Raw genomic sequence first — 26,137 nt, 5'->3', positions numbered from 1 at the left:
TGCTACTATTCATGTTGCCTGTCTGGAACTCAGCATGTCATCATTACTGTGAATAGCATTCTCTGCTCTTCAATGTTAGCGATAATGTTATTAGAAGGCCCATCCACCTAGAAACCCATGACCCTACTTGTTCCTCATTTAGGCTCACCCTCACAAATGAACACACCATAAAGGAGAGCTTTCACAAATACAAAGCAGGCAAAGAAATGCATTATGATAATGAAAAAGCTACTTAAATGTCACAGTTGGAACCAGTGAAACATCTGGCATTCTTCAGCTTTTGAAAAGCCAAAATTATGTAAACTAAAATTCCCATGTAATGTCCTTTGACTATACAACTGGAGTATTTGTGGAAGACAGAGCTTCCGCAGTACTTTCAGGGAGGTGGCCACTGAGAAATATTATATTGTGTATCTAATAATAATAATAATAATAATAATAATAATAATAATAATAAGAGCAATAAATTACTCAATTAACAGTAGTCTAAAGCCATCATTAACCTGAAAATTGTTCTTACAAGGCATAGTCCTAATAGATGTAGTATGACCCTCCCTCTGACTTTGGAACAACTAAACCACCCAATCATAGATTTGGCTTTTGTGTCTCTACATTTATCCCTGATACATTAATAATAGCTATTATACAATGGTAAATATCGATAGATTTCATGAGTTCCAAAAAATGTCTGGCTTCCAAATATTGTATCAACAACTGCTTAAAGTTAGCAATTAGTCTTAAGCTAAACAACTTTGTGAAAAATCAAGATTAGGCACAAAAGCTGTATGTCATTTTATTAAAACTTAAGAGTTTCTGTCAAACAGTACACAATCCTCAGGCACAGAAACTGTCCTGTTAACATTATGCCTAAAGTACAAGTATGGATTGCATAATTTTGATGCTGCCCATGAGAAATGTTGATCGAAATACAAATAAACACGGCTGGGCGTATGTCCCATGATAAATATTGTCTTTCTAAACCTTAAGATGTTCTGCTGTTCAACAGAAACTCTTTTTAAGTTTAAATAGAGTGACATAAAGCTACTCGCCAAATCTTGATCTACACAAAGTTGTTTAAGACTAACTGCAAACTTTAAGCAACTTTACAGGGACAAACCTTGAAAGAGTCTTAGACGCTTGCAAGCAGCATACTATGCTGCTCGAGTGCTGTTAGCAGACAAGCGGAGTAGGTGCGGTGTAAGGGGACTGCCGGTCTGCAGGTCACCTAGGACTCCATCACAGGTTCTCTCTGTACAGGTACATTTTTAAAGTGTTCAACACAGAGGCGAGGATGACACCAAGCATGTTACAGAACAACTGTGGGATCTCAGAGGAACTCTTTGCTGTTTTATTCAAGCAAGTGTCAATGGTGCACTCCCCACTCCCATGATTGCAGGGTGGTGTGAAACAGAAGGGCTGATAAAGCATAAGCGCCCTTTGCTGTTTCAGACCATGTTCAAATTTCAAAGAATGATTTTGAGTGGTCCTTAGTGGTTCCCCCCTGTACACCAGAGGAAACATTGTGACCGTGCTCCACACTACCACATTCCATGCGATTGTTGGCCCGTAATGTCCTTACAGAAGGGGTGAATCATTGGGGGGGGGGGGGGGGGGGGATCAGCAGTGTCAAAAGTTGTCAAGAATGTCACCCTGTGGTTCACTGCACTGCAAACTGTCATTTTCGACAATGAAATGTGTAGTAATCAATGTCCCACAGAAAAGGGTTATTTCACTGATGTCCCTTATAACACCCTCCTGAGGCCTCCTCATGTCAATTCTGAGTGGCAGTGCACTGGAAACTTTTTCCTTCACCACACATAAGAAAACTGTGTTTTCAGTGCTGGGTATCACAATTCTGACCTCCATCGCAGAAGCATCACAAGAAGGGGTGAAATGTGGACAAGAGAGAGTATGATGGCTTTCCCTTAGTGTGATACGTCATTTGGCAGAATGGTGGTGAAATTATACTATCTTACACATCATATGAACTTCTGAGCTCTGACATTTTTTCGCATGTGTTGACACTTTGCTGTGTAGAGTGTCACCGAGACTCAGGGTGAAGCTCCACGGCACCGTGCTTTTGCATCACTACCGCAGAAGGTTGTAGCCATCTTTGAAGCAAATGTCAAACTTCTATGTTGCAACAGGAGACAATTATGGGGGTTTCGAGGTAGCGACCATTTAACTGTGTTGCACAGTGTGTTTTGATATAAATAAAATTCGCAAAAAAACAAAAATATCTCGCTCTCTCTCTCCCCCTTTTTTTTTTTTTTATTATTAATGCACTAATGTATCACTGTTCTGAGTGCAAATTTATCAGCATAAGCAAAGTGTAGTTGTTACTTTTAGTGTTAAAACGGATTTTCACGTCTCCAATATTTGGTTGTCTTCCTCCAAACTGTTCTTTGCTTTATAAACAACATCAAAGATATTGGCAGCAGCATTGTTGGAACAACCACTACAGTGTCCACACTAAGTTACTTGGGTAAACTACATAACTCTATAAGTAAAGTTATCAGATAATGCTTTTTATCTTTTTTTTCAAACTGAATCAATCATTAAGTGCAGATGCCATTTGGTTTAGCAATATTAGTCATTCCAGGTGCTTATGTATCCAATTTCAAGATCAGGAGGGAAATTCAATATTGTTCGTCAGCTTTGACAAATAATATTGCATCATTGGCTGTTGTGACATCACCTTTTGGTGTATGTTTTCATATTTTAAGTGTTAGTTGGCAAAACCAATCAATGTGAATGCAAAACATCAGACTGCGGTGACAGACTGATTTAAGTTTAGTATGTTTGACAAAATCGCTACTGGTATCACGTTTCAGTTACCACGTTTAAGACGTTTGTTGCACATTTCCTATGTCACTGGTCAAAGCCAACAATAGTAACAAGCATTCCCTTATCCCAATTCCCATCTGTGTGTTGCAAAGGATTTGCTATGCCTCTCTCTTCTAACTTTACGTTTCACGTACCTGAAGGCTCTGTGTCACAATGTGAATGAATGAATGGGCACATACTCTGTCCCACTGCTAGTATTTCGCTAAAAGACACAATTCTGAGGATGCCTTAAAATCTAGAATTCCATAATAGGAGTTGATTCTGGCCCTCACTGTGCTTGTTGGGCAAACCCATCCTGGCTTTCCTTTTATAGTACAGTTTTTTGTTTCGTTTTTGTACATTTGAACAATATGATCACATCACTTACACACATTTACATCTTTAAAATCTATTATGATGTTAATATGTATCAACAACATAACTAATAACCCAATTCCAGCAAACCAATAATAAATACAGGGCAAGATACTGCAACAAATGTTAAGAGCCCTGTACTTTCCTTCTGATTAATATGCTACATTCAAAGTTTACAATACAACATGTGTGTGTTAAATCAATGCCACTACTATAAATCAAACCCACAAACTGTATTAAGATGCCCATGCATGACAGAATTAATGAGTTACTAGGAATTAACCCACAAATTTATGCAATATGCTTTTGTGAGCTTACAGCAATGATGAGCGCCTTACTTTGACATAAACATCTTCCTGTAATAGAGAAAAAAATGCTAAGGAGGCTTACAATTTGATATGCGATACAAGATTCTCATTTTATCATTCGTCTGTAAAAGTGGCACTAAAAGAGTTATAGCAACAAGTAAAACAAGCAGTCTTGATTAACAAATCCTTTTAAAATTACATAAATCATCAGCAGTGATTAAAAATGCCGGTGAACAATTGCAGCCACAGACTAGTGTCAAAATTTACTAACCAACTTCAGAAAATATCGCTTTTATACTCAAGGTCTACGTATGGTTTTAACATATTGGAGCCAATTCATTGATGTGTCTTACGGGTATCACAGCCATCTTCTTATGATTTTCACAGAACTTGCTTGATTCTGTTCTCTTTCATTAAATTTTGCACTTGTTTATCAAACCACACAAATCTGTGTCCATAAACAAACCATCACAATACGCGAACAACTGATTGAGATGCAAACTTTGGAATAGCTTACTACCACTCAATGAAAAGATTTTAGCCTACACATTATCATTTGATATATGCTGTTATCTTAAGTTAAAAAGAACAAATAAGGGAAATCCACATAGGAATATCATCAATGTAGGAATGGCCAACAGCTCTGTGTCTTAATCATGCCTGTCTGGGTCTTTTTTACAGTAAGTAGAAATCTACCTTTTCCTACATTGTTAAAGAACAAATAAGGCTGCATTATTACCACAAACATAAAACGTCAGGCAGTTTGATTTTGACCCTCTGTAATCATCAAATGATTACCTCTGCTTTGTATGGCAGGTGTTGAAGTTACTTTTACTCATATAAAATATGTGAGCCATAAATATTAAGAGTGGTTTCTAATACAGTATAGGTTAATACATAAGCATGGTATCACTGCTAATATCTAAGGTGCATCCCTTAACGTTGCATAAACAGATATAGAAAATAGAATACTTTCTTTGATTAATATCTGAAGAACCATTTTCACAATGCAGGTGACTCACAATGACACAACAACTATCTAAACCCTACAGAAGTATTTACAATATATCAAGATGCGTATGTATGTATGAATGTATGTTCCAATATCAAACAAGTTTTTGTTGATATGTCTACTGCAAATTGTTTCGGTGCTCTCAACAATACTGAGGGACCTATAAAAAATGACAGTGCTTAACAGAAACTAATGACTGCACGTGAAATGTAAATATCAAGTTGATTAGTCTATGTTTTACAGTGAATTATCTGTCTCATATATTAAGGTATTGCTGGGTTTATGAAATCACAGTTGTATTCAATATAACTGATCGTCATTGGGAAAACGTTGCGGTAGTATTACTACACACCACGATGTCAGTATCTCATATTGTAAAAAATTCTTACTCACCTTCACTTCTATGTCACCAATCTTATTTACAGCTCTGATAATTGGCCTTCCAACCATTGATGGGAATATATGAGCAGGAAAATTCGAGCCTGCGTACCCGCATTTAACGAACTGCAGAGAAAAGAAGAAAGGTATTAACTAGGTCAAACTGAGTCGAATCCATTACTTCCCCTTCTTCTTCACATGCAAAAGAGTAGCCACAACATACTCCACATACCCATTAGTTAGACATCAATGAAAGGAAAACAGTGAAATCAAAACAGTAGGTCTACAAATGAAACACAACAAAATTTCAAAATTTGTAAACTGGCGGAAACAGAGCTTGTATGTCCAGAAAGTAGGCAAAAATCGGGCGAAGTGTGACAGCCTGATATTACATTTGGCAACAAGACTGATCAAACCACTGTTTAAAAGGTGCGGTTATGTCCCACAAAATAAAATAAAACTTTCGTAACAAAGAACTAGTTTTATGTTTTCCTCTGAACTTCTTACACACGAACAAGGAATAAAGGCTTCTGAAAGTATAAACGAGGATGTAGACTGAAAAACTACTCGTAAGTCTGATACAATTATTTTACCACATAAACAATACATATTCCAACACACATAAAACAAACATAAGGGATCCCACCGCACAACAAATGTTTACTGATGTAGTACAACTTTTGTAAACTCATGAAATGACAGTTGTCACTTACGAAGAAGCATATTACGATAAAAGCGATGCGCAACAAAATAGAAATAGCATACATACGTACCCCTGTTCCATTATCGCAAACAATAACTTTTCTGCCCTGACTATCCATTTAAAATATTTAACAACTTCCTAATCCTACACCACACCTCCCCGGCACCTCCCTAAGATACTGATAACCAAACATTAACGTTTCCCGTCAGAGATATTCCACTTACTGCAGCGATTCTTTATTTAGGAGTTTTCTTCACACCTCAGTTTTTTAGGACAGGAGGAAAACGTCAATGAGACAATAACCGTTATTATAAAAATCCTTAATTACGATAATGGGTAAATACAAAGTAATAATCGCAGGTGACAGTTGCGTTATATCGTTATTGATGTACACGTAGCGATGTACCGCAGTGTGGAAACGGAAGAGAAGATGACGCAGATATGACGTGTATCACGGCATCCTTTAATGAGAAGTGTCACTTACAAAACAATGTTTCTAAACATATTCGGTATACTGTAACTTTGTTCTTGATTTTCTCGCAGATAATACAGTTATCTACAAGGAAGTGAAGTCTGAACGAAGGAGCACAAATATTCAGACCTTGATAAGATTTCGAAGTGGTGCAAATATTGGCGATTTGCTTGAAATGGTCAGAAATATATAAATGTGCGCTGCACAAAACGAAGAAACATGGTATTCTATGTGTATAATATCAGTGAGTCACAGCTGGAATCGGAAAACCACTACATTCGAGAAGAGTCTCGCCGATATTGAAACCAATTGTAGCTGCCCACAGCGATAATCATTGACCATGGTCTATGGCGGTAATCAAAGTTTACACTTTGGCGCGGTGGCTGACAGAGCGACTGTAAATGAGAAATGCATTTAAGGTCGCTCCCATCAGCCACGGCGCCGGGTAGAGCTGTGAAAGTAACGAGAAAATGTGTATCCGTATGTATTTGTTACTACAGACAACAATACTCGTTACAAACGTATCGTTACTCGTTGCTTTCGTTACCGACGGTACCGTATAACTCGTATGGAATCCAGTCGCATTCATACGATTGCATTTTGGTCCTTTGGTGTATCTTTTTGTACTTGAATCAATTGGAAGCGGGTTTAACAACTGAATAAAAACAAAAACCACTAAATCTTGAATTTTTAATGTGACAGCTAAAGACAATTTGTTGCAAATGCACTAGCAAGAAAACAGCGGTGCAATAATCAACATAATATGTAGCCTATACAACAGACAGAAAATGTACAGAGAAATGTGTTACAGAAACCTTTGGTTCAAATTTAAAAATAAATTTTTTTCCATGGTTTTTGGCTTCAGGTAACTCCGCCTCTTAGGCAATATTTGGCCTGACTTCGAGAATGCTGTTTCTGACGGTACTGAAGTAGCCATGACAGATAAATATTTTTGTGCTAAGCATGACAGCTCAGGACAGGGAAGTTTTCGCGCCTGCCACCATTTTAAAGGACACTCGTGCCTACTCAATAACTTTTCTGCCAAATATTGCCTCATTGAAATTATGCTGGTAACACCTGATGTCGTAGAACTTGACGTTGCGTTAGTATCAAATTCTTTCCAAATTGAGTCCTCTTTGCCAAAAGGAATGACCGAAACAGACTCGGGCAACTCTGCTTCAAGTGGTGTTCTTGAATGAATATTTGTTTCCAATTCAGTTTCTAATAAGTTTTTGGCGAACTCGTAAGCAGATTCGTCTTTAAAAGCAAGCCTCTTAAATCTTGGATCGGTGGCTGTTACCACCTTTGAAATAGACACTTGCGTTTGCGAGGACATTTCTTCTGTAAACTGTTTAAAAGGCTTTAAAATTTTGATAACTTCTAGTAGAGCTAACCATTCAGTTTCAAGGAGACTTTCAACAGGATTGTGAAGAAGTCCAAGCACCTCTTCAAGGAGTTCTTGTAGAATAGAAATCCTTTCCAGCATAACCAGTGTGCTGTTCCACCTAGTTGCAACGTCCATTTTCAGTTTTAAAGACTTTTGTATAATGGTTTCAATGCTCTTAAGTCCAGAACGCACTATTAAATTAAGTGTATGTGCGACACAAGGCAGATGTTCATAGCCTGCCAACCAAATTGCTGATTTCATGTTAGCGGCATTATCTGTAACACACATATATATTTTGCCTTGTACTTCCCACTTACATAATAAATAACATAATTTCATTTTAATATAGTCAGCTGTATGCTGCTCAGGGCATTCAAAACATCCTAATAATGCAGACTTCAGTTCTCAGTTTACGATGTAGTGTACTGTAACTGCTAGATAGGACGTCGTTGCCTGAGAAGTCCAACAGCCGGGCTCCAAGTATTCAGTTAAAGCTTTGAAACCAGCATTTTCAGTCACAGAAAAAGTTTGCAAATCTTTAAGTAGCATATTGAAAACTAACTCAGTAATTTTTTTCTCTTGCAACACTTAAGGGTTTTTTGATAAAGGTGGCAATTGTTGTTTGTTGCTGTCGAGGTCCAGGTTTTAATGAAGCGACTTCAGATATTGATGTAGACGGTATTGGCATTTCAGAAGAAAATTCTCGACCTTCATGGGATCTGGTGAGCTCTAGTTGATTTGGTTAAATTGTAATTATGGTCTCGTATGATGATCGATCTCTTTTATAAGGGTTATTTTTTATGTAGAGCTCCTTTCACGCAATATAAGGTATGGCAAAGATCACATTTTGCCTTATCTTCGGTACCTTCCGTGAAAAAGTTCCACAGTTTGCTTCTTTTCTTATCCATTGTAAATTGTACTGAAAAGAACAATACAGAACGGTTAAACAATCGTCCTGATTGACACAAGAGTCAGGAAACGAATAAGAACGCTAAGTACTGCTCCTGCATTCTATCTTGAAGGCTTGGCCCGAATTGGCTCATGTAATTTCAGAAACAATCGAAATATTTCGTGACGACTCTCGCCTATTTCTCATTGCCGCCAGTGTGACCGATCTTAGTTGTATGACTACATTTGCGAGCCGCGGGACTGTTGTACTGTGTTTTGTGACATTAACAATTAAAATAATATCGACATTAGTGTAAAAGTATCGCATTTGAAAATGACAATCTGTATAATGCGCATTCATGAATCCATTATACCACTGCAGTTACATGGTATAGACGCACTTCCTAGCTTCTAGGTTGGCAGCTCCAATTCCGTGGTGTGTCAACACAAGAGATGGGCAAAACTGTTCTTTTCAGAGATCGGATCAGAACTGTTCACTCCCTGAAATGAATTAGCTCTTTTTCATGACTCACCACTCATTTACAATAGAAAATAAATGGAAGGCACATTGTCCTTTAAACTTGGTTTATTCCAGTACTATACCTGTATTTTGATCTTATTTGATCCTATTTTGAAGTAACACAGATAATGAGTAAGAATTTTGTATTGTTTATTGAAATTTCCACAATATGATAAAGTTTTTGATTATTGATTTATTTTGCACTATCGTGGTTTTTTGGGTGATCGGAAAATGTTGTAACTTGAGATTTACATTAACAATATATTTGGCTATAATGTATTAAAATTTCATTAATCTCATACAAATACATCGCAAGCCATATATTTTTAAAGTGAACGTTTCTTTCCGAAGACGCCTAAAATCGCAAAATCCGTACCAGAATAAGAAAAAAAATATAAATTTGACTGTAAAACGAAAGTGCTGCATATAGCCTTACGCAGAATAAAACAAGGAAAGTATTGGTGTATCACATTTTGCGATACGTTTATCGGTTCGCTCATAATTAAAGTGTAAATTCGAGTGTCCATAATAAAAATCGTATAGTAAGAGGAGTCGTCAGGAACCTAATCTGATCAGTTTAAACAAATAAAAATAAAATAAAAACAAATGATGTATACATAACATAATAATGTAATATACATAGCGGTATTACTACGAAGAACAATATCCAATAGAGATGAACTCTGATGCAGAAGCACTGAGTCGAGCAGGTCGAGCCGCGAGCTGTATTACTGCGTGAGCTAAGACCGCAGAGACCAGAGTGACACCTGAGTTGCTTTGCTCAACGCTCTGGCTAGAGTCGAGAACGGTGGGGTGAGCGTTGAGCGGGCGAGTTCCGAGGGTGGTGGGAGCGGTGAACTCACCCGCTCCGAGACAAATCGTCCGTTCCCTTGCGAGCAGGTTGTTGCAAGTAGTTCCTATGTTATCCGCTAGGTAGCTCTCTGTCCTGTTGCTCGCATCAACTGCCCAGAGGGCAGGACGTGCGACTGAAATGATCGCCGACAGAGTGCGATATGAAGTTAAGCTGCGCCAGACACTGCACGCGGCAGACGACACACAGAGATGGCACAGCATATGTGAAACACAAAATCCAATGGGGCACTGCACAATGCAGGCAGCCAAGGTAGAAGCAGGGCAGAGGCCGGCGCTGGCTGTGTTGTGTGGCGTGCACTGTGCTGTGACCAGCAGAGGCGCTGCTGATATGCTCCATCTCTCTCTCTCTCTCTCTCTCTCTCTCTCTCTGCCGTGGGAAACGTTTGGAGCTACCGTTCTTTTTTTCTGAATCACTGATTGTTCACTCCTTTGAAAGATTGAACTCTATGGATCAGTTCAAGAGCGGATCCCCCATCTCTAGTCAACACTCCCTCACCCATGACTTAAGTCGCGGGTACCTACACTCAGGGGGTGGAGGGGGCAAATGGCTTGCGCAGATCGGCGAATATTTCGTCGTTCTGCGCATGACGTCAGCATAGGAGCACGTTGTGTCGTGGTGCCAAAAGAGCTATTTTATCGGTGTTGTTGTTTTGCTTTAGTTTGTGGTGTTGTTGCGGTGCTTTGTAAAAGTTTTGCGTTAAAATGCTTGGGTGTTCTGTAACAGGGTGTCTGTCGTACAGCCGAAAGACAAAAGGCACGGATATAATTTATCATTCGTTCCCAAAAGACGTTAAAGTGCAGAAGGCTTGGATAATGAAGTGCCACCGAAAAGATCGCTTCAGTGTTGCGACGTCAACTGTTCATTCGTTGCATTTCACATCCGATGATTATCTACGTGACTTGCGAGCAGAACTTCTCAATCTACCGCCGAAGAAAACACTTAAACCACACGTGTAAATATACCAGGAAGTGTTTCAGTGTTAGTGGAAATTTAGGCCCTGATGACACAGTTTCTCCGAATAGGGCAGACAGGTTACAGGCAAGAAAGACAATGAAAAATGCAATTGAGCACCTGGCTAGTGTGTCTCCGAAAAAAAGAAAAATATACCAGTCAACAGCGACAGATGACTGTGACACTGATAGTAAACAGATCAGCGAACTCTGTAAACGTATAGAAGAATTAGAATACAGGAACCGCAGACTGACAGCTATGTGTGCAAACCTCATGTGTAGTGAGAAGTGTTTGAAACTTAAAGTGAAAGCTTGTGGTGATAAAATATCAATAAAAGTGTAAATAGAAGCAAGTGCAGGAGAAAGTGACTCAAATATTAGGCAAATTGTTTCAAAAACACAGATAAACTGCTTATTGAGTGGAAAGAAACGAGCAAAATGGCAAAGGGAAGATGTTTGTAAAGCAGTTACACTTCGTACTGTGTCTAGGAAGTGTTATTTGTTTTGAAGAAATCAGCTCGGTTTCCCACTTCCAGGACTATCAACACTTAAGAGATGGACGTCACGCTCTTTTAGATGCTTTCCTGATGTGCTGACAGATGTTTTGCAACTAATGAAAGCCCACTCATCTGTATTGACAAAAACTGAACGTGTGTGTGTGCTATCATTCGACGAAATGAATGTAGATAGCAATATTACTTATGATCCTTTTGAAGATCGTGTTGTAGGGGCACACAGTAACGTGCTATTTGTTATGGTACGTGGTTTGTTTTCTAGATGGAAGCAACCCATTTACTATGCTTTTGACACACAAATAACATGTGATGGGTTAAACAGTATTATCTGCTCTGTACAAGATGTTGGTTACGATGTTGTTGCGGTAGTGTGCGACCTCGGAACAAAAAATCGATCTGTGTGGAAAGATTTTAATGTGACAGAAACAAATTCCTGCTTTTCCAATTCGCAGTATGAAAGAAACGAATCTGGGTGTTTTCAGATGTTCCGCATTTGTTTAAATTAATGAGGAACCACTTTCTGGATGACGGACTAAGGCTTCCAAGTGGGAAAGTTGTTAATAAATCTATTGTAGAAAGACTGCTCGCATTAGATAGGAGTGAAATGAAATTGTGTCCTAAACTGTCACAGCTTCATCTCAGTGTCAAGGGGAGAGAGTGTCAAAGGGTTTATTTGGCAATGCAACTTTTTTCGAGTACCACAGCCAAAGCCATAAAGTACCTGATGCCTGAAGAATAGGAAGCAGCAAATTTTTTTGAGTTAGCAAACGACGCATTTGACATTCTGAATGCTCAGAGGTACAATAAGAATGCGTTATCATGTGGTTATGGGATACATGAGGATGTTCAAGAAAGAATATTGAGAGAACTGTATAAGCGTGCCGAAAAAATGCGCGTAGGCAATGCAAATCACTTGCTCCCATTCCAGAAAGGCATTATGACAACTGTTGGTCATTATTTGCACTGTTTTCAGACCTTCAGCCACTACAAATGACATATATTTTAACTGCAAGATTGAACCAGGATGCACTGGAAAATTTTTTTCTCACAGATCAGAGGAATTTGTCATTTTCATTTGAACCCTTCTCCAACAGAAGTAAAATATATATTACGGCTGTAACTGATGAGACACAATGCTCATGACATTCCTCTGTCCAGTGACACATCAGTAGAGGCAGATGAGTGTGACGGATTTTTGATGTCACATCTGTTCACAGGAATTTTACCTCACATGAGCGAAGCACTGCAAATGATAGATGGTGAAAAAGAGCTGCGAGATATTAACTTTCCTCTTCAACCTGCACCAGAAGAATCTGCTGTCAAAGAGGGATGTGACTGCTCTGCAGAAGGATTCCGTTACCTGGCTGGCTACATTGCATATCGTGCAAAGAACTGTGACAAGACACTGGGAACGCCGTCTGCTGATATTTTAAGTCCTCCAACAAATGAAAATTATGGTTGGATTGAATTTCTATCTCGCGTTGGGCTTACAGTTCCAACAGATGAGTGGCTACATAAGGTGTCTCAGTTTGAACTAATTTTTAGTGAATTTAATGGATTGGATACTATTTCCAAGGAAAAAAATATAGTGAAAACAATATGCACTGCTGTCCAAACTAAATATCCGGAATTTTCTTCACAAGTTATAAAACTGTATGTCAGAACACGACTTTTCATTCGTATGCGGTTCCTCAATACGAAGCATAAAATGCAGAAAGCAGCAGCAGCACAGAAGCGGAAATCAAGACAGTGGCACTCTTCTTCCACTGCAAACATCTAAACAGGTAAATCAACTGTTTTAAATAATTTCCTGAGAACTTATTGCTGTTATAAGTAGTTGCTTGTCCTTAGTAAGAGTCGCTTGCTGCGCTAGCCGCTGCCTCTCTTTTCTCCTACAGTGACGCCACTGGGCCAGCCAATCACAGCCGATTTAGCTTTGGGGCCAACCTCCCTTTTAAATAACCTTGACCCACACTACAGCCACATCTGCCTCTGAAATGAAGTAAAGTAACAAATAATAAACATCTAAATCATTTAAAATTCATCAATAATGCGTATATAAATTACTCACCTCACAATAAATATTAACAGAGAATATTCCAAAAACAATATTTCAAATGAAGCTAAATTTACTCAACAAAGCTTGTACAACAAAGCGAAATAGCATCTACTGCACCGATGCGCGAGCATATCTTCCGAAAACGGCCGAGTGGAACCGAGCGCAAAGCACGGCACGGTAACGAGTAACGAAATTATGAGCAACGATTCGGTACTTCGTGTCGCCAAAGTAAACGTTACTCAGTACCGAATACATGGGGCCATATGAATAAAACTGAAGCACAAGCTTGGAGCAAAAATTAGAAGTAAGAGTATTCACTTGGAAGCAAAAGATAAGAGCAGAAGCATTAGCTTCTGACTGTAAGAATAACCTTTTGCTTTTCCTCTCTACCTTTTACTTCTAACACAGTAGCGAAAGCTCCTAGCCGCCTGCTTCGTAACCATTGTCAGCGAACCATTGCTGAGCAAAAGCAGGCTTCATCACTGTTTCCTTTGCCGTGCGACTGCTTTTCTCTTCATTTTTTTGCACTGAGTACTGTCACTTATCGACTGAAGATGTCCTCGTCCGATTCAGATGAAAGCTCTGTAAGTGCAGAAAGTACGATGTTGTTTTTAGTCACAACTTTAGAAAATCATCCTGAGTTATTAGAGAAGTCACAACTTCCAGAAGCAAAAAGAAAGAAAGAAGAAGCTATCCTAAATGTTATTCATTTGAAACTAATATCGGCATTAAAACTGACAGAAAACAATTGCTAAAGAAAGTTAGTAACGTGAAAACGAGACTAAAATGGATAACGGATAAGAACAGAACAGGAAATAAACCGATTGTTTTGAATGTTTGGGAGAAAAAGTTTTACAGCTTGCTACAAGGAGATGGGAATCCTTCAATGAACCAGATACCAGGTAAGATAAATTATAAGCTCTTGTGATGTTAATATTTATTTATTTTCATTCGGTTAAAAAAATTACACACAGTCAGTAAATGTTAAAATGAGCTTTTTTCCCAAATCGTTAACTTTCAGGGGCAGCGACACTAGGGGTTGCACCCTCCATATCTACACTATCGCCAGTAGAGACAGAAGAGCACTCGAAGTCATCTGGTAAGATTCAGTTCTACTTTTGTTAGTCAAACAAAATTAATTATTGCTGCTTATAAAGATACTAGTGGAAATTTGTTTTTCGCGAGAGTAGCGAAATTTTCTTATTACTGTATTGTAAGTGCTGCTACTACTATAACTATTATTAGTGGCGCTAGCAGTAATATGATATGTTTGCTATTCAGTTTCATTACGTGTCATGGCTAGAGTTAACTTGGGCCACCAACATTTCGTAAACCTTTGCGAAGGAAAGTTTCCGCTGTTATCTTTGTAAAGTAAATCTTCATAAAAATGCAAACACGCATTAAGTTCTACCCTTGTATACATCTCTGCCATACGTATGTGTTTCTAGGCACAGATGTTACACCTCGTGCTGGCCCACCATCCTCTTTGCCTAGAGCAAGTCCATATGCCAGGCCACCACCCTTGTAGAAAGGAGCATTGCCAGAAACAGACGGACGAAGATGCTCAGTAGCACAGAATTACATAGGCTGGTGCTGCTGGAGCAACTGAAGCTCACTCGACTGCAAATAGAAAAAGAAGCTATGTTAATGAACTTTCTTAATATAAAGATGAATAATGTAAACAATTTGCAACAGGAGGAAAATGAAAATAGTTTTAATGTATATACCGTTCTGTAGACTGTGTTATTCCTTTTGTTGTAGACGATCAGTAGTTTTGTATCTTTTCATAAATAAAAAATTCAAAATCCTACATTTTGTATTAGAACTGCAATTTCTTGTCTTCTTTGACGTCCTCCCTGAAGAATATCCGCTTCAGTTAAAGACTCCTCCTCCTCATTATCGTCATATTCATGTAAATCCTGTGCCTTGTCTTCAAAATCTTCATCTTGTAGATGTTTCGCAACATTATGCAGCATAAAGCAGCAACCTATTATTGTTGGAACATTTGGTAAGGCAGCTCTACACAAAGGTTATTGAAAGACTTGTGACTGTCCTCAGTTGGATTACGAAAGGGGGTCATCAGCCACGGCTCTAGGCCATACCATTCATCACCCAAAAGAACAGTGTTCTTACATTCACTCAGCACTTTCCAGACACTTGAATTTCTCCATATTCGATTGTCATGTAATGACCCAGGCCAGCTAGCCTCAACACTAGTGAACTGTTCTTTCACATTGCATGTAGCCTGCACATTTATACTAGCAAAACCCTTTCTGTTGATATATTCGTCGCCAAATTGCATACGTTTTGGAATTCGCACATGAGTACAGTCAATTACACCAATAGCACTTGGAAATTTACATTTTTGTAGCCACTCATTTTTAGCCACAGTAATATCATGTGTTGATGACGGAAACTTGACCCACAAATCAGCTTTTTCCATTATCTTTTTAGAAACTCTACTCACTGTTTTACTCACTGTAGTTTGATGAATTCAAATTTCTTCTGCTAGTCTAGACTGAAATCCCGGATCAGCTACATACCAAAGGAAAATCTTCATCTTCTGTTCCGACGATAGTGCTCCACCTCTTCTTTCCCCTGCCTCTGTCAGAAAATGCTTTGCAATCCACTTAACATTTTCTTCGTTGAAACGATACAGAGTTTTATAATGCTCTCCAGGTGGACATTAACGTGGTAGGATTTTTCGCGGCGTAAACGTGCTGCTGTTTGAGCCATATCGGCACTCTGCAAACGTGAGCCTGTTACTGACCAGCCTTCAGGTTTTACAAGCAATTGCTTCCAGACGCTAATTGCACCCCGCCAATCGTGTCTTGTTCACCCATGCTAGACAGTGTCCTATCTCTGTAAATGTCATAATTAAATCCAGATTGGTCGGTATTTAGAATTTCACCTGCTAAATAATTAGCAACGATAGTGTTCGTGAATTCAGTACTAAATGAAGTCGCAGAATTCTCTACCTCATCTTGCTCTAGAGCATGTTTCTACGTTACATACTGCGTAACTTTGCGTCTTACGATCTTGTGAACTGCCTTAAAATTGCACACCCAGGTAGATCCAGCTTTGAAATCCACCAGTCCAAGCGGTCTATCGTCCCACGGCATTATATCGATATCTTGCACAGCCTCTTGGAAAACAGACTGAACGTTATCCCTTGTCGTTCATAATATCTCTTACAATGAGATAGATATTTCTGTCCTCGACCCTTCTGAAGAGATGGAAGTGATGCGAAATTCTTTTCAATGACCAGCCTTTATTTTTTTCTTCGATTACTTGCCTGACATAATTGAAAGGAACATAGTCAGTAACAGGCTCATAAATTGGTTCGACATAGATTAAGTCCTGGGAAGGTATTTGTACCGGTTCTTAATTCTCCAGGATTTCAGTGATAGTGGGATCTTCAAATTTCTTGATCAAACAGAAGTCAGTGATTGCAGTGTCTCTTTTCATGTACTTCAAGTGATGGAGACAATACTTCAATCTGGTGTAAAACTTCTAACACCTTGTTGCATCAATTCTCACTGTGCACGATGTTGTTGTTGTTGCGGTCTTCTGTCCTGAGACTGGTTTGAGGCAGCTCTCCATGCTACCCTATCCTGTGCAAGCTTCTTCATCTCCCAGTTCTTACTGCAACCTACATCCTTCTGAATCTGCTTAGTGTACTCATCTCTTGGTCTCCCTCTACGATTTTTACCCTCCACGCTGCCATCCAACACTAAACTGGCGATCCCTCGATGTCTCAGAACATGTCCTACCAACCGATCCCTTCGTCTAGTCAAGTTGTGTCATAAGCTGCTCTTCTCCCCAATTCTATTCAATACCTCCTCATTACTTATGTGATCTGCCCATCTAATCTTCAGCATTCTTCTGTAGCACCACATTTCGAAAGCTTCTATTCTCTTCTTGTCCAAACTATTTATCGTCCATATTTCACTTCCATACATGGCTACACTCCATACAAATACTTTCAGAAACGACTTCCTGACACTTAAATCCATACTCGGTGTTAACAGATTTCCTTCTTCAGAAACGCTTTCCTTGCCATTGCCAGTCTACATTTTATATCTTCTCTACTTCGTCCATCATCAGTTATTTTGCTCCCCAAATAGCAAAACTCCTTTGCTACTTTAAGTGTCTCATTTCCTAATCTAATTCCCTCAGCATCACCCGACTTAATTTGACTACATTCCATTATCTTCGTTTTGCTTTTGTTGATGTTCATCTTATATCCTCCTTTAAAGACACTGTCCATTCCTTTCAACTACTCTTCCAAGCCCTTTGCTGTCTCTGACAGAATTACAATGTCATCGGCGAACGTCAAAGTTTTTATTTCTTCTCCATGGATTTTAATACCTACTCCGAATTTTTCTTTTGTTTCCTTTACTGCTTACTCAATATACAGATCGAATAACATCGGGGAGAGGCTACAACCCTGTCTCACTCCCTTCCCAACCACTGCTTCCCTTTCAAGCCCCACGACTCTTATAACTGCAATCTGATTTCTGTACAAATTGTAAATAGCCTTTCGCTCCCTGTATTTTACCCCTGCCACCTTTAGAATTTGAAAGAGAGTATTCCAGTCAACATTGTCAAAAGCTTTCTCTAAGTCTACAAATGCTGAAATGTAGGTTTGCCTTTCCTTAATCTTTCTTCTAAGATACGTCGTAAGGTCAGTATTGCCTCACGTGTTCCTATATTTCTACGGAATCCAAACTGATCAACCCCAAGGTCAGCTTCTACCAGTTTTTCCATTCGTCCGTAAAGAATTCGTGTTAGTATTTTGCAGCCGTGACTTATTAAACTGATAGTTCGTTAATTTGCTCATCTGTCAACACCCGCTTTCTTTGGGATTGGAATTATTATATTCTTCTTGAAGTCCGATTGTATTTCGCCTGTCTCATACATCTTGCTCGCCAGATGGTAGAGTTTTGTCAGGACTGGCTCTCCCAAGGCTGTCAGTAGTTCTAATGGAATGTTGTCTACTCCGGGGGTCTTGTTTCGACTCAGGTCTTTCAGGGCTCTGTCAAACTCTTCGCGCAGTATTGTGTCTCCCATGTCATCTTCATCTACATTCTCTTCCATTTCCATAATATTGTCCTCAAGTGCATCGCCCTTGTATAGACCCTCTGTATACTCCTTCCACTTTTCTGCTTTCCCTTCTTTGCTTAGAACTGGGTTTCCATCTGAGCCCTTGATATTCTTACAAGTGGTTCTCTTTTCTCCAAAAGTCTCTTTAATTTTCCTATAGGCAGTATCTATCTTACCCCTAGTGAGATAAGCCTCTACATCCTTACATTTGTCCTCTAGCCATCCCTGCTTAGCCATTTTGCACTTCCTGTCGATCTCATTTTTGAGACGTTTGTATTCCTTTTTGTCTGCTTCATTTACTGCATTTGAATATTTTCTCCTTTCGTCAATTAAATTCAGTATCTCTTCTGTTACCCAAGGATTTCTACTAGCCCTCGTCTTCTTACCTACTTGATCCTCTGCTGCCTGCACTACTTCATCCCTCAGAACTACCCAGTCTTCTTCTACTGTATTTCTTTCCCCTATCCCTGTCAATTGTTCCCTTGTGCTCTCCCTGAAACTCTGTACAACCTCTGGTTTAGTCAGTTTATTCAGGTCATATCTCCTTAAATTCCCACCTTTTTGCAGTTTCTTCAGTTTTAATCTACAGTTCATAACCAATAGATTGTGGTCAGAGTCCACATCTGCCCCTGGAAATGACTTACAATTTAAAACCTGGTTCCTAAATCTCTGTCTTACCATTATATAATCTATCTGATACCTACCTTCTGTGCACGATAGAAACACAAACACAAATGTCCACTTACCGTTCACTACATCACTCACACATAAATGCTACAGAATATACTTCTCTTGCACAGCCAATGCACTATGCTACCACATGCACAAATTACGCGCTGATGACCTCGCTGTTCAGCGCCCATAAGATCCAGGACAGATTACCTGCAACTGACATTCTATTACGAACCAATTAGAATGAGCAGCTAACATGTGCGCTACTGATATCTCGGGATCGATTATGCCGAACTACAAAACATGAGTTCAATGCCTGTGAGCCACTTTGCGAATGTACCCCGTGAGACGGTCGTAGGTAAACTCATACAGATACATGTGTGTGAGACATAGTTGGGACATGAAATAAAGCGACCCATATGGCCACTCATGAGTAAAGTAGATAGTGGACTTCGTTTTATTGGTAGAATACTAGGGAAATGCAACACGTCTACAAAGAAATTGCTCGTGCAAACCATCCTGGAACACTGCTCGAATATGTGGGACTGGTACCGAATAGGACTGCCAGGGGATATTGAATTTATGCGGGGAAGAGCAGCAAGAATGGTCACAGGTTTATTTGCCCACGGGAGAGTGTCACAGAGATGTTGAAGGAATTGAACTGGCAGACTCTTGAAGATAAATTATCCCGAGAAAGTAATCTAACGAAGTTTCAAGAAACAGCTTTAAATGATGACTCTACGAATATACTAAAATTCCCTACATATCGCTCCCATGGGGATCTTGAAGAAAAGACAAGATTAAGAACAGCACACACAGAGGCATTTAAGTAATTATTGTTCCCATGCTCCATACGTGAATGGAACGGGAAAAAGACCTAAAAACTAATACAGTAGGTCGTACCCTCTGCCATGCATTTCATAGTGCTTCGCAGACTATAGATGTAAATGTAGATGTAGATATGTTAATTTTAAAGACTGAGACCTGAACTTGACCATAGAGCACGTTACTCTTGATCTACAACAGTGAGATGACTTGGACTGATGCCAGTACCGAATGACGCCAGAAGGAGCAGTATTAGAATTAGTATTTATTTATCTCTGACAGTTTAATAATTACTATAATTTGTATACGAGGTGAATTTTGAAACCGTGTTTAATTTAAGCCATCATGCATCAACTATGACGGACTTCTTCGACATTAACAGAATTACCTTATGCATCACTTCTTGTAGTTTGGAGTATGTCTGAGGAGGCAACAAAAATATATTGCACAAGATTTTTTTTTGTTCAAGAATTACCACTAACAATGATGTGTAGTAAACCCACATCAGCACATTTTTAGGAAGTTTTAGAAGTAATATAGCCTTCATTTTAGAGAAATCTGTGCATATAGCTGAAACTATTGTGAAGTTATATGTACCTTAAGTACTGAAAATGTTTCTGAAAAATCTGGAAAGAAAGATTATCGCAACTTTTTCACACTATGTGGTACTTTATTTAAGGTGCGTGTCCACCAGCAATTAAATTCTGCAAGTAACTCCTGCAAGCACTTACTGAAGTGTTTACATTAGAACAGAAACTTGCCCAAGTTGTAAACGATGCACCTGTGCACCCACTCTGAATTTACCCACTTACTTTACTGCATCTATAGTTAAAACCTCACGTCTACAAGACAAATTTAAACAGTGGACTAATTTCGTTCATCCGCTGTTTTTGTTCTTCTGATGTTTCGAATAATCTTGTTTTAAATTAGAGGTTCGTTGTTCTACATCTACATCTACATCTACATCTACATCCAATCTCCGCAAGCCACCTGACGGTGTGTGGCGGAGGGTACCTTGAGTACCTCTATCGGTTCTCCCTTCTATTCCAGTCTCGTATTGTTCGTGGAAAGAAGGATTGTCGGTATGCTTCTGTGTGGGCTCTAATCTCTCTGATTTTATCCTCATGGTCTCTCGCGAGATATACGTAGGTGGGAGCAATATACTGCTTGACTCTTCGGTGTCATTATAATGATATTGCTGTGCTTTGAGGCACTCCACTGTTCGTCCTATACATTTATGATTACTAAGACAGACTGCCCCCCCCCCCCCCACCATGAACCATAGACCTTGCCGTTGGTGGGGAGGCTTGTGTGCCTCAGCGATACAGATAGCCGTACCGTAGGTGCAACCACAACGGAGGGGTGTCTGTTGAGAGGCCAGACAAACGTGTGGTTCCTGAAAAGGGGCAGCAGCCTTTTCAGTAGTTGCAGGGGCAACAGTCTGGTTGATTAACTGATCTGGCCTTGTAACACTAACCAAAACGGCATTGCTGTGCTGGTACTGCGAACGGCTGAAAGCAAGGGGAAACTACGGCCGTAATTTATCCCGAGGGCATGCAGCTTTACTGTATGGTTAAATGATGATGGCGTCCTCTTGGGTAAAATATTCCAGAGGTAAAATAGCCCCCATTCGGATCTCCGGGCGGGGACTACTCAGGAGGACGTCGCCATCAGGAGAAAGAAAACTGGCGTTCTACGAATCGGAGCGTGGAAAGTCAGATCCCTTAATCGGGCAGGTAGGTTATAAAATTTAGAAAGGGAAATGGATAGGTTAAAGTTAGATATAGTGGGAATTAGTGAAGTTCGGTGGCAGGAGGAACAAGACTTTTGGTCAGATGAATACAGGGTTATAAATACAAAATCAAATAGGGGTAATGCAGGAGTAGGTTTAATAATGAATAAAACAGTAGGAATGAGGATAAGCTACTACAAGCAGCAATGCCAACTAGCTCTGCAGATGATGAAGAAATTGAAGAAATGTATCATGAAATAAAAGAAATTATTCAGATAGTGAAGGAAGACGAAAATTTAATAGTCATTTGTAGGAAAAGGGAGAGAAGGAAACGTAGTAGGTGAGTATGGATTGGAGATAAGAAATGAAGGAGGAAGCCGCCTGGTGGAATTTTGCACAGAGCACAACTTAATCATAGCTAAGACTTGGTTCAAGAATCATAAAAGAAGGTTGTATACATGGAAGAAGCCTGGAGATACTGACAGTTTCGGATAGATTATATAATGGTAAGACAGAGATTTAGGAACCAGGTTTTAAGTTGTAAGACATTTCCAGGGGCAGATGTGGACTTTGACCACAATCTATTGGTTATAAACTGTAGATTAAAACTGAAGAAACTGCAAAAAGGTGGGAATTTAAGGAGATGGGACCTGGATAAACTGACTAAACCAGAGGTTGTACAGAGTTTCAGGGGGAGCATAAGGGAACAATTGACAAGAATAGGGGAAAGAAATACAGTAGAAGAAGACTGGTTAGCTTTGAGAGATGAAGTAGTGAAGGCAGCAGAGGATCAAGTAGGTAAAAAGACAAAGGCTAGTAGAAATCCTTGGGTAAAAGAAGAGATGCTGAATTTAATTGACGAAAGGAGAAAATACAAAAATGCAGTAAATGAAGCAGACAAAAAGGAATACAAACGTCTCAAAAATGAGATCGACAGGAAGTGCAAAATGGCTAAGCAGGGATGGCTAGAGGACAAATGTAAGGATGTAGAGGCTTATCTCACTAGGGGTAAGATAATACTGCCTATAGGAAAATTAAAGAGACTTTTGGAGAAAAGAGAACCACTTGTAAGAATACCAAGGGCTCAGATGGAAACCCAGTTCTAAGCAAAGAAGGGAAAGCAGAAAGGTGCAAGGAGTATATAGAGGGTCTATACAACGGGGCGATGTACTTGAGGACAATATAATGTAAATGGAAGAGGATGTAGATGAAGATGAAATGGGAGATATGATACTGCGTGAAGAGTTTGATAGTGCACTGAAAGACCTAAGTCGAAACAAGGCCCCCGGAGTGGACAACATTCCATTAGAGGCTCTGAGCACTATGGGACTTAACAGCTGTGGTCATCAGTCCCCTAGAACTTAGAACTACTTAAACCTAACTAACCTAAGGACATCACACACATCCATGCCCGAGGCAGGATTCGAACCTGCGACCGTAGCAGGCACGCGGTTCCGGACTGAGCGCCCAGAACCGCTCGATTCCATTAGAACTACTGACAGCCTTGGGAGAGCCAGCCCAGACAAAACTCTGCCATCTGGTGAGCAAAACGTATGAGACAGGCGAAATACCCTCAGACTTCAAGAAGAATATAATAATTCCAATCCCAAAGAAAGCAGGCGTTGACAGATGTGAAAATTACCGAACTATCAGTTTAATAAGTCACGGCTGCAAAATACTAACACGAATTCTTTACAAACGAATGGAAAAACTGGTAGAAGCTGACCTTGGGGAAGATCAGTTTGGATTCCGTAGAAATATAGGAACACGTGAAGCAATACTGATCCTACGACTTATTTTAGAAGCTAGATTAAGAAAAGGCAAACCTACGTTTCTAGCATTTGTAGACTTAGAGAAAGCTTTTGACAGTGTTGACTGAAATAATCTCTTTCAAATTCTGAAGGTGGCAGGGGTAAAACATAGGGAGCGAAAGGCTATTTACAATTTGTACAGAAACCAGATAGCAGTCATAAGAGTCGAGGGAAATGAAAGGGAAGCAGTGGTTGGGAGATAGGGTTGTAGCCTCTCCCCGATGTTGTTCAATCTGTTTATTGAGCAATCTGTAAAGGAAACAAAAGAAAAATTCGGAGTAGGTATTAAAATCCTTGGAGAAGAAATAAAAACTTTGACGTTCGGCGATGACATTGTAATTCTGTCAGAGACAGCAAAGGACTTGGAAGAGCAGCTGAACGGCATGGACAGTGTCTTGAAAGGAGGATATAAGATGAACATCAACAAAAGCAAAACGAGGATAATGGAATGTAGTCAAATTAAGTGGGGTGATGCTGAGGGAATTAGATTAGGAATGAGACACTTAAAGTAGTAAAGGAGTTTTGCTATTTGGGGAGCAAAATAACTGATGATGGTCGAAGTAGAGAGGATATAAAATGTAGACTGGCAATGGCAAGGAAAGCGTTTCTGAAGAAGAGAAATTTGTTAACATCGAGTATAGATTTAAGTGTCAGGAAGTCATTTCTGAAAGTATTTGTATGGAGTGTAGCCATGTATGGAAGTGAAACATGGAAGATAACTAGTTTGGACAAGAAGAGAATAGAAGCTTTCGAAATGTGGTGCTACAGAAGAATGCTGAAGATTAGATGGGTAGATCACATAACTAATGAGGAGGTACTGAATAGGATTGGGGAGGAGTTTGTGGCACGACTAGAAGAAGGGATCGGTTGGTAGGACATGTTCTGAGGCATCAAGGAATCACCAATTATGTATTGGAGGGCAGCGTGGAGGGTAAAAGTCGTAGAGGGAGACCAAGAGATGAATACACTAAGCAGATTCAAAGGGATGTAGGCTGCAGTAGGTACTGGGAGATGAAGCTTGCACAGGATAGAGTAGCGTGGAGAGCTGCGTCAAACCAGTTTCAGGACTGAAGACCACAACAACAACAAGACAGTCTGACACGAAATCTAAACCAGAATCTTCCAGGGGAATAAACTAAATACTATTTACTTGTGTCGATGTACATACATTTCACGTAATCAGGACCGATTATTGCTTATAAAACGTATAGTGTTTACGATATATCGTGACAGTGACAGGTTCTGCTGAGCGACGCCAGGCAATTATGAATATATGTCATAATTTTGTATTATAGATTTATGTGAGTTAGTATATTGAAAACGTTTGTTTTGTATTTATTTCATGTCCCACGATCGAGCTCAGCAAGGTATTCCAGTGCTGTTCTTACGACGCGGGAGCTGGTGGACTAGGTGGTATTGGGGCTCAACAGACTGCAAACGGGCGGCAGACGACCTGGAAGATGTTGTCGAGATTGAGTTAATTATTAAAAATGTCTTGCTAATAAATGAACACAAAATAGTTTTCACTTCTGTATTTGATGTACGACTGCTAACATTAAAACGTTGTAATATACCTGATCTGTACGTGTTGGTGATTGATGTGTATGTAATAAGCTGTCCGATATGCTGTACAAAACATTAAAACGTTTGACGAAAAGTCAGACATAAAACAAAGTAAAATAAAAATAGTAAAAAACGCTGAAAATGTGCGTGCACTTAGTTCTCATAATGGTAATTCATAATAAAATGAAATAATAATGGTACAAACAGACTCTATAATATAATTGTATAGGATCTCTGTATTAATTATTCTTTTACTTGCTGACGAAAGAAACGAAAAAGACCAGCGTTATTACTCTCTCTCTCTCTCTCTCTCTCTCTCTCTCTCTCTCTCTCTCTCTCTCTCTCTCTGTTCTAGTCTCGAAGCTAACACACGCTACGGCGACCATTACGCATTGTAAGTTGTAAATTTTAAATAATATACGATTATTTATGCTGATTGTGTATTTTTTCAATCATGTGCCTTGTGAACTTCACGCAGAAATATAAAAAAAAAATATTACTTGTAAGATTTTCAGCACGCTGGATAAACGACAAGAACGGTCGAACAATCGACCATCCTTGGCAGCCATCTTGCGTAAGAAAAATTTCATTATAAGTTTCATTGTGTTCCGTCATCAGAGGAGTATTTAAGGACTTGCGCTATTATTATTAAGGAAAAGAAAGTGAATATACTACTTTGTGTTGTATGAAAGTAAAAAATTGTATGAAAGTGAAAATTAAGAACATTCCAATAAGTTCAGATATTGGCCGCTTCTCAGCAAGACGAAGATAAAGTTAAGAAAAAGGGAAATACTTTCTTTCAGTACAAGGTTTCACTACGGTAAGATATCCTGCAGCAATATTTTAATGTGATAACACGGCATACAATCCCTGAGGCCATTTTTTTTAATTCTTTTGTCCGAATGAACGCTACACGTAGACCTCAGTTTTAACAAAAGGCAAAAGCGCCTCACGCAATCCGATATTAACAAGGCGGTGAGTCGCTCGCTGTTGAATAATCAGAGTTCAGAGAATTATTTTACGAAAATATAGATTGAGGTCCCACATGTTATGATTTTTTCTTGTGTCCGCTCCACCAAACAGGTGCTCTATTCATACTCTTGCCGGGCGTAAATATCAGTAAAGTGGTAACATCTTACACTCCTTTCGTCACATTCGTTA

The 26,137-nt window shown here is 39.3% G+C and overlaps 1 protein-coding gene across 3 annotated transcripts in view; it reads right to left on the bottom strand.

Moving 5' to 3' along the window:
* The window catches only part of LOC126163097 (actin-related protein 2-B), an 81,073-nt gene extending 75,266 nt beyond the window's left edge, over positions 1-5,807 (bottom strand). For 2 of the 3 annotated variants that reach the window (XM_049920014.1, XM_049920015.1), the window contains exons 1-2: positions 5,673-5,807; positions 4,915-5,025 (exon numbers count right to left, since the gene is read on the bottom strand). In XM_049920014.1, coding sequence (XP_049775971.1) covers positions 4,915-5,025; positions 5,673-5,720 — 159 coding nt within the window. In that variant the 5' untranslated portion in view covers positions 5,721-5,807. Of the gene's footprint in view, positions 1-3,539; positions 3,558-4,914; positions 5,026-5,672 lie in introns of all 3 variants that reach the window. The other variant, XM_049920013.1, reaches the window with a different exon arrangement.
* Positions 5,808-26,137: the final 20,330 nt, after the last annotated feature.

The sequence above is a fragment of the Schistocerca cancellata genome, chromosome 2, assembly GCF_023864275.1.
Source record: "Schistocerca cancellata isolate TAMUIC-IGC-003103 chromosome 2, iqSchCanc2.1, whole genome shotgun sequence".
NCBI lineage: Eukaryota > Metazoa > Arthropoda > Insecta > Orthoptera > Acrididae > Schistocerca > Schistocerca cancellata.
This window is presented reverse-complemented; position numbering and strand designations above follow the sequence as displayed.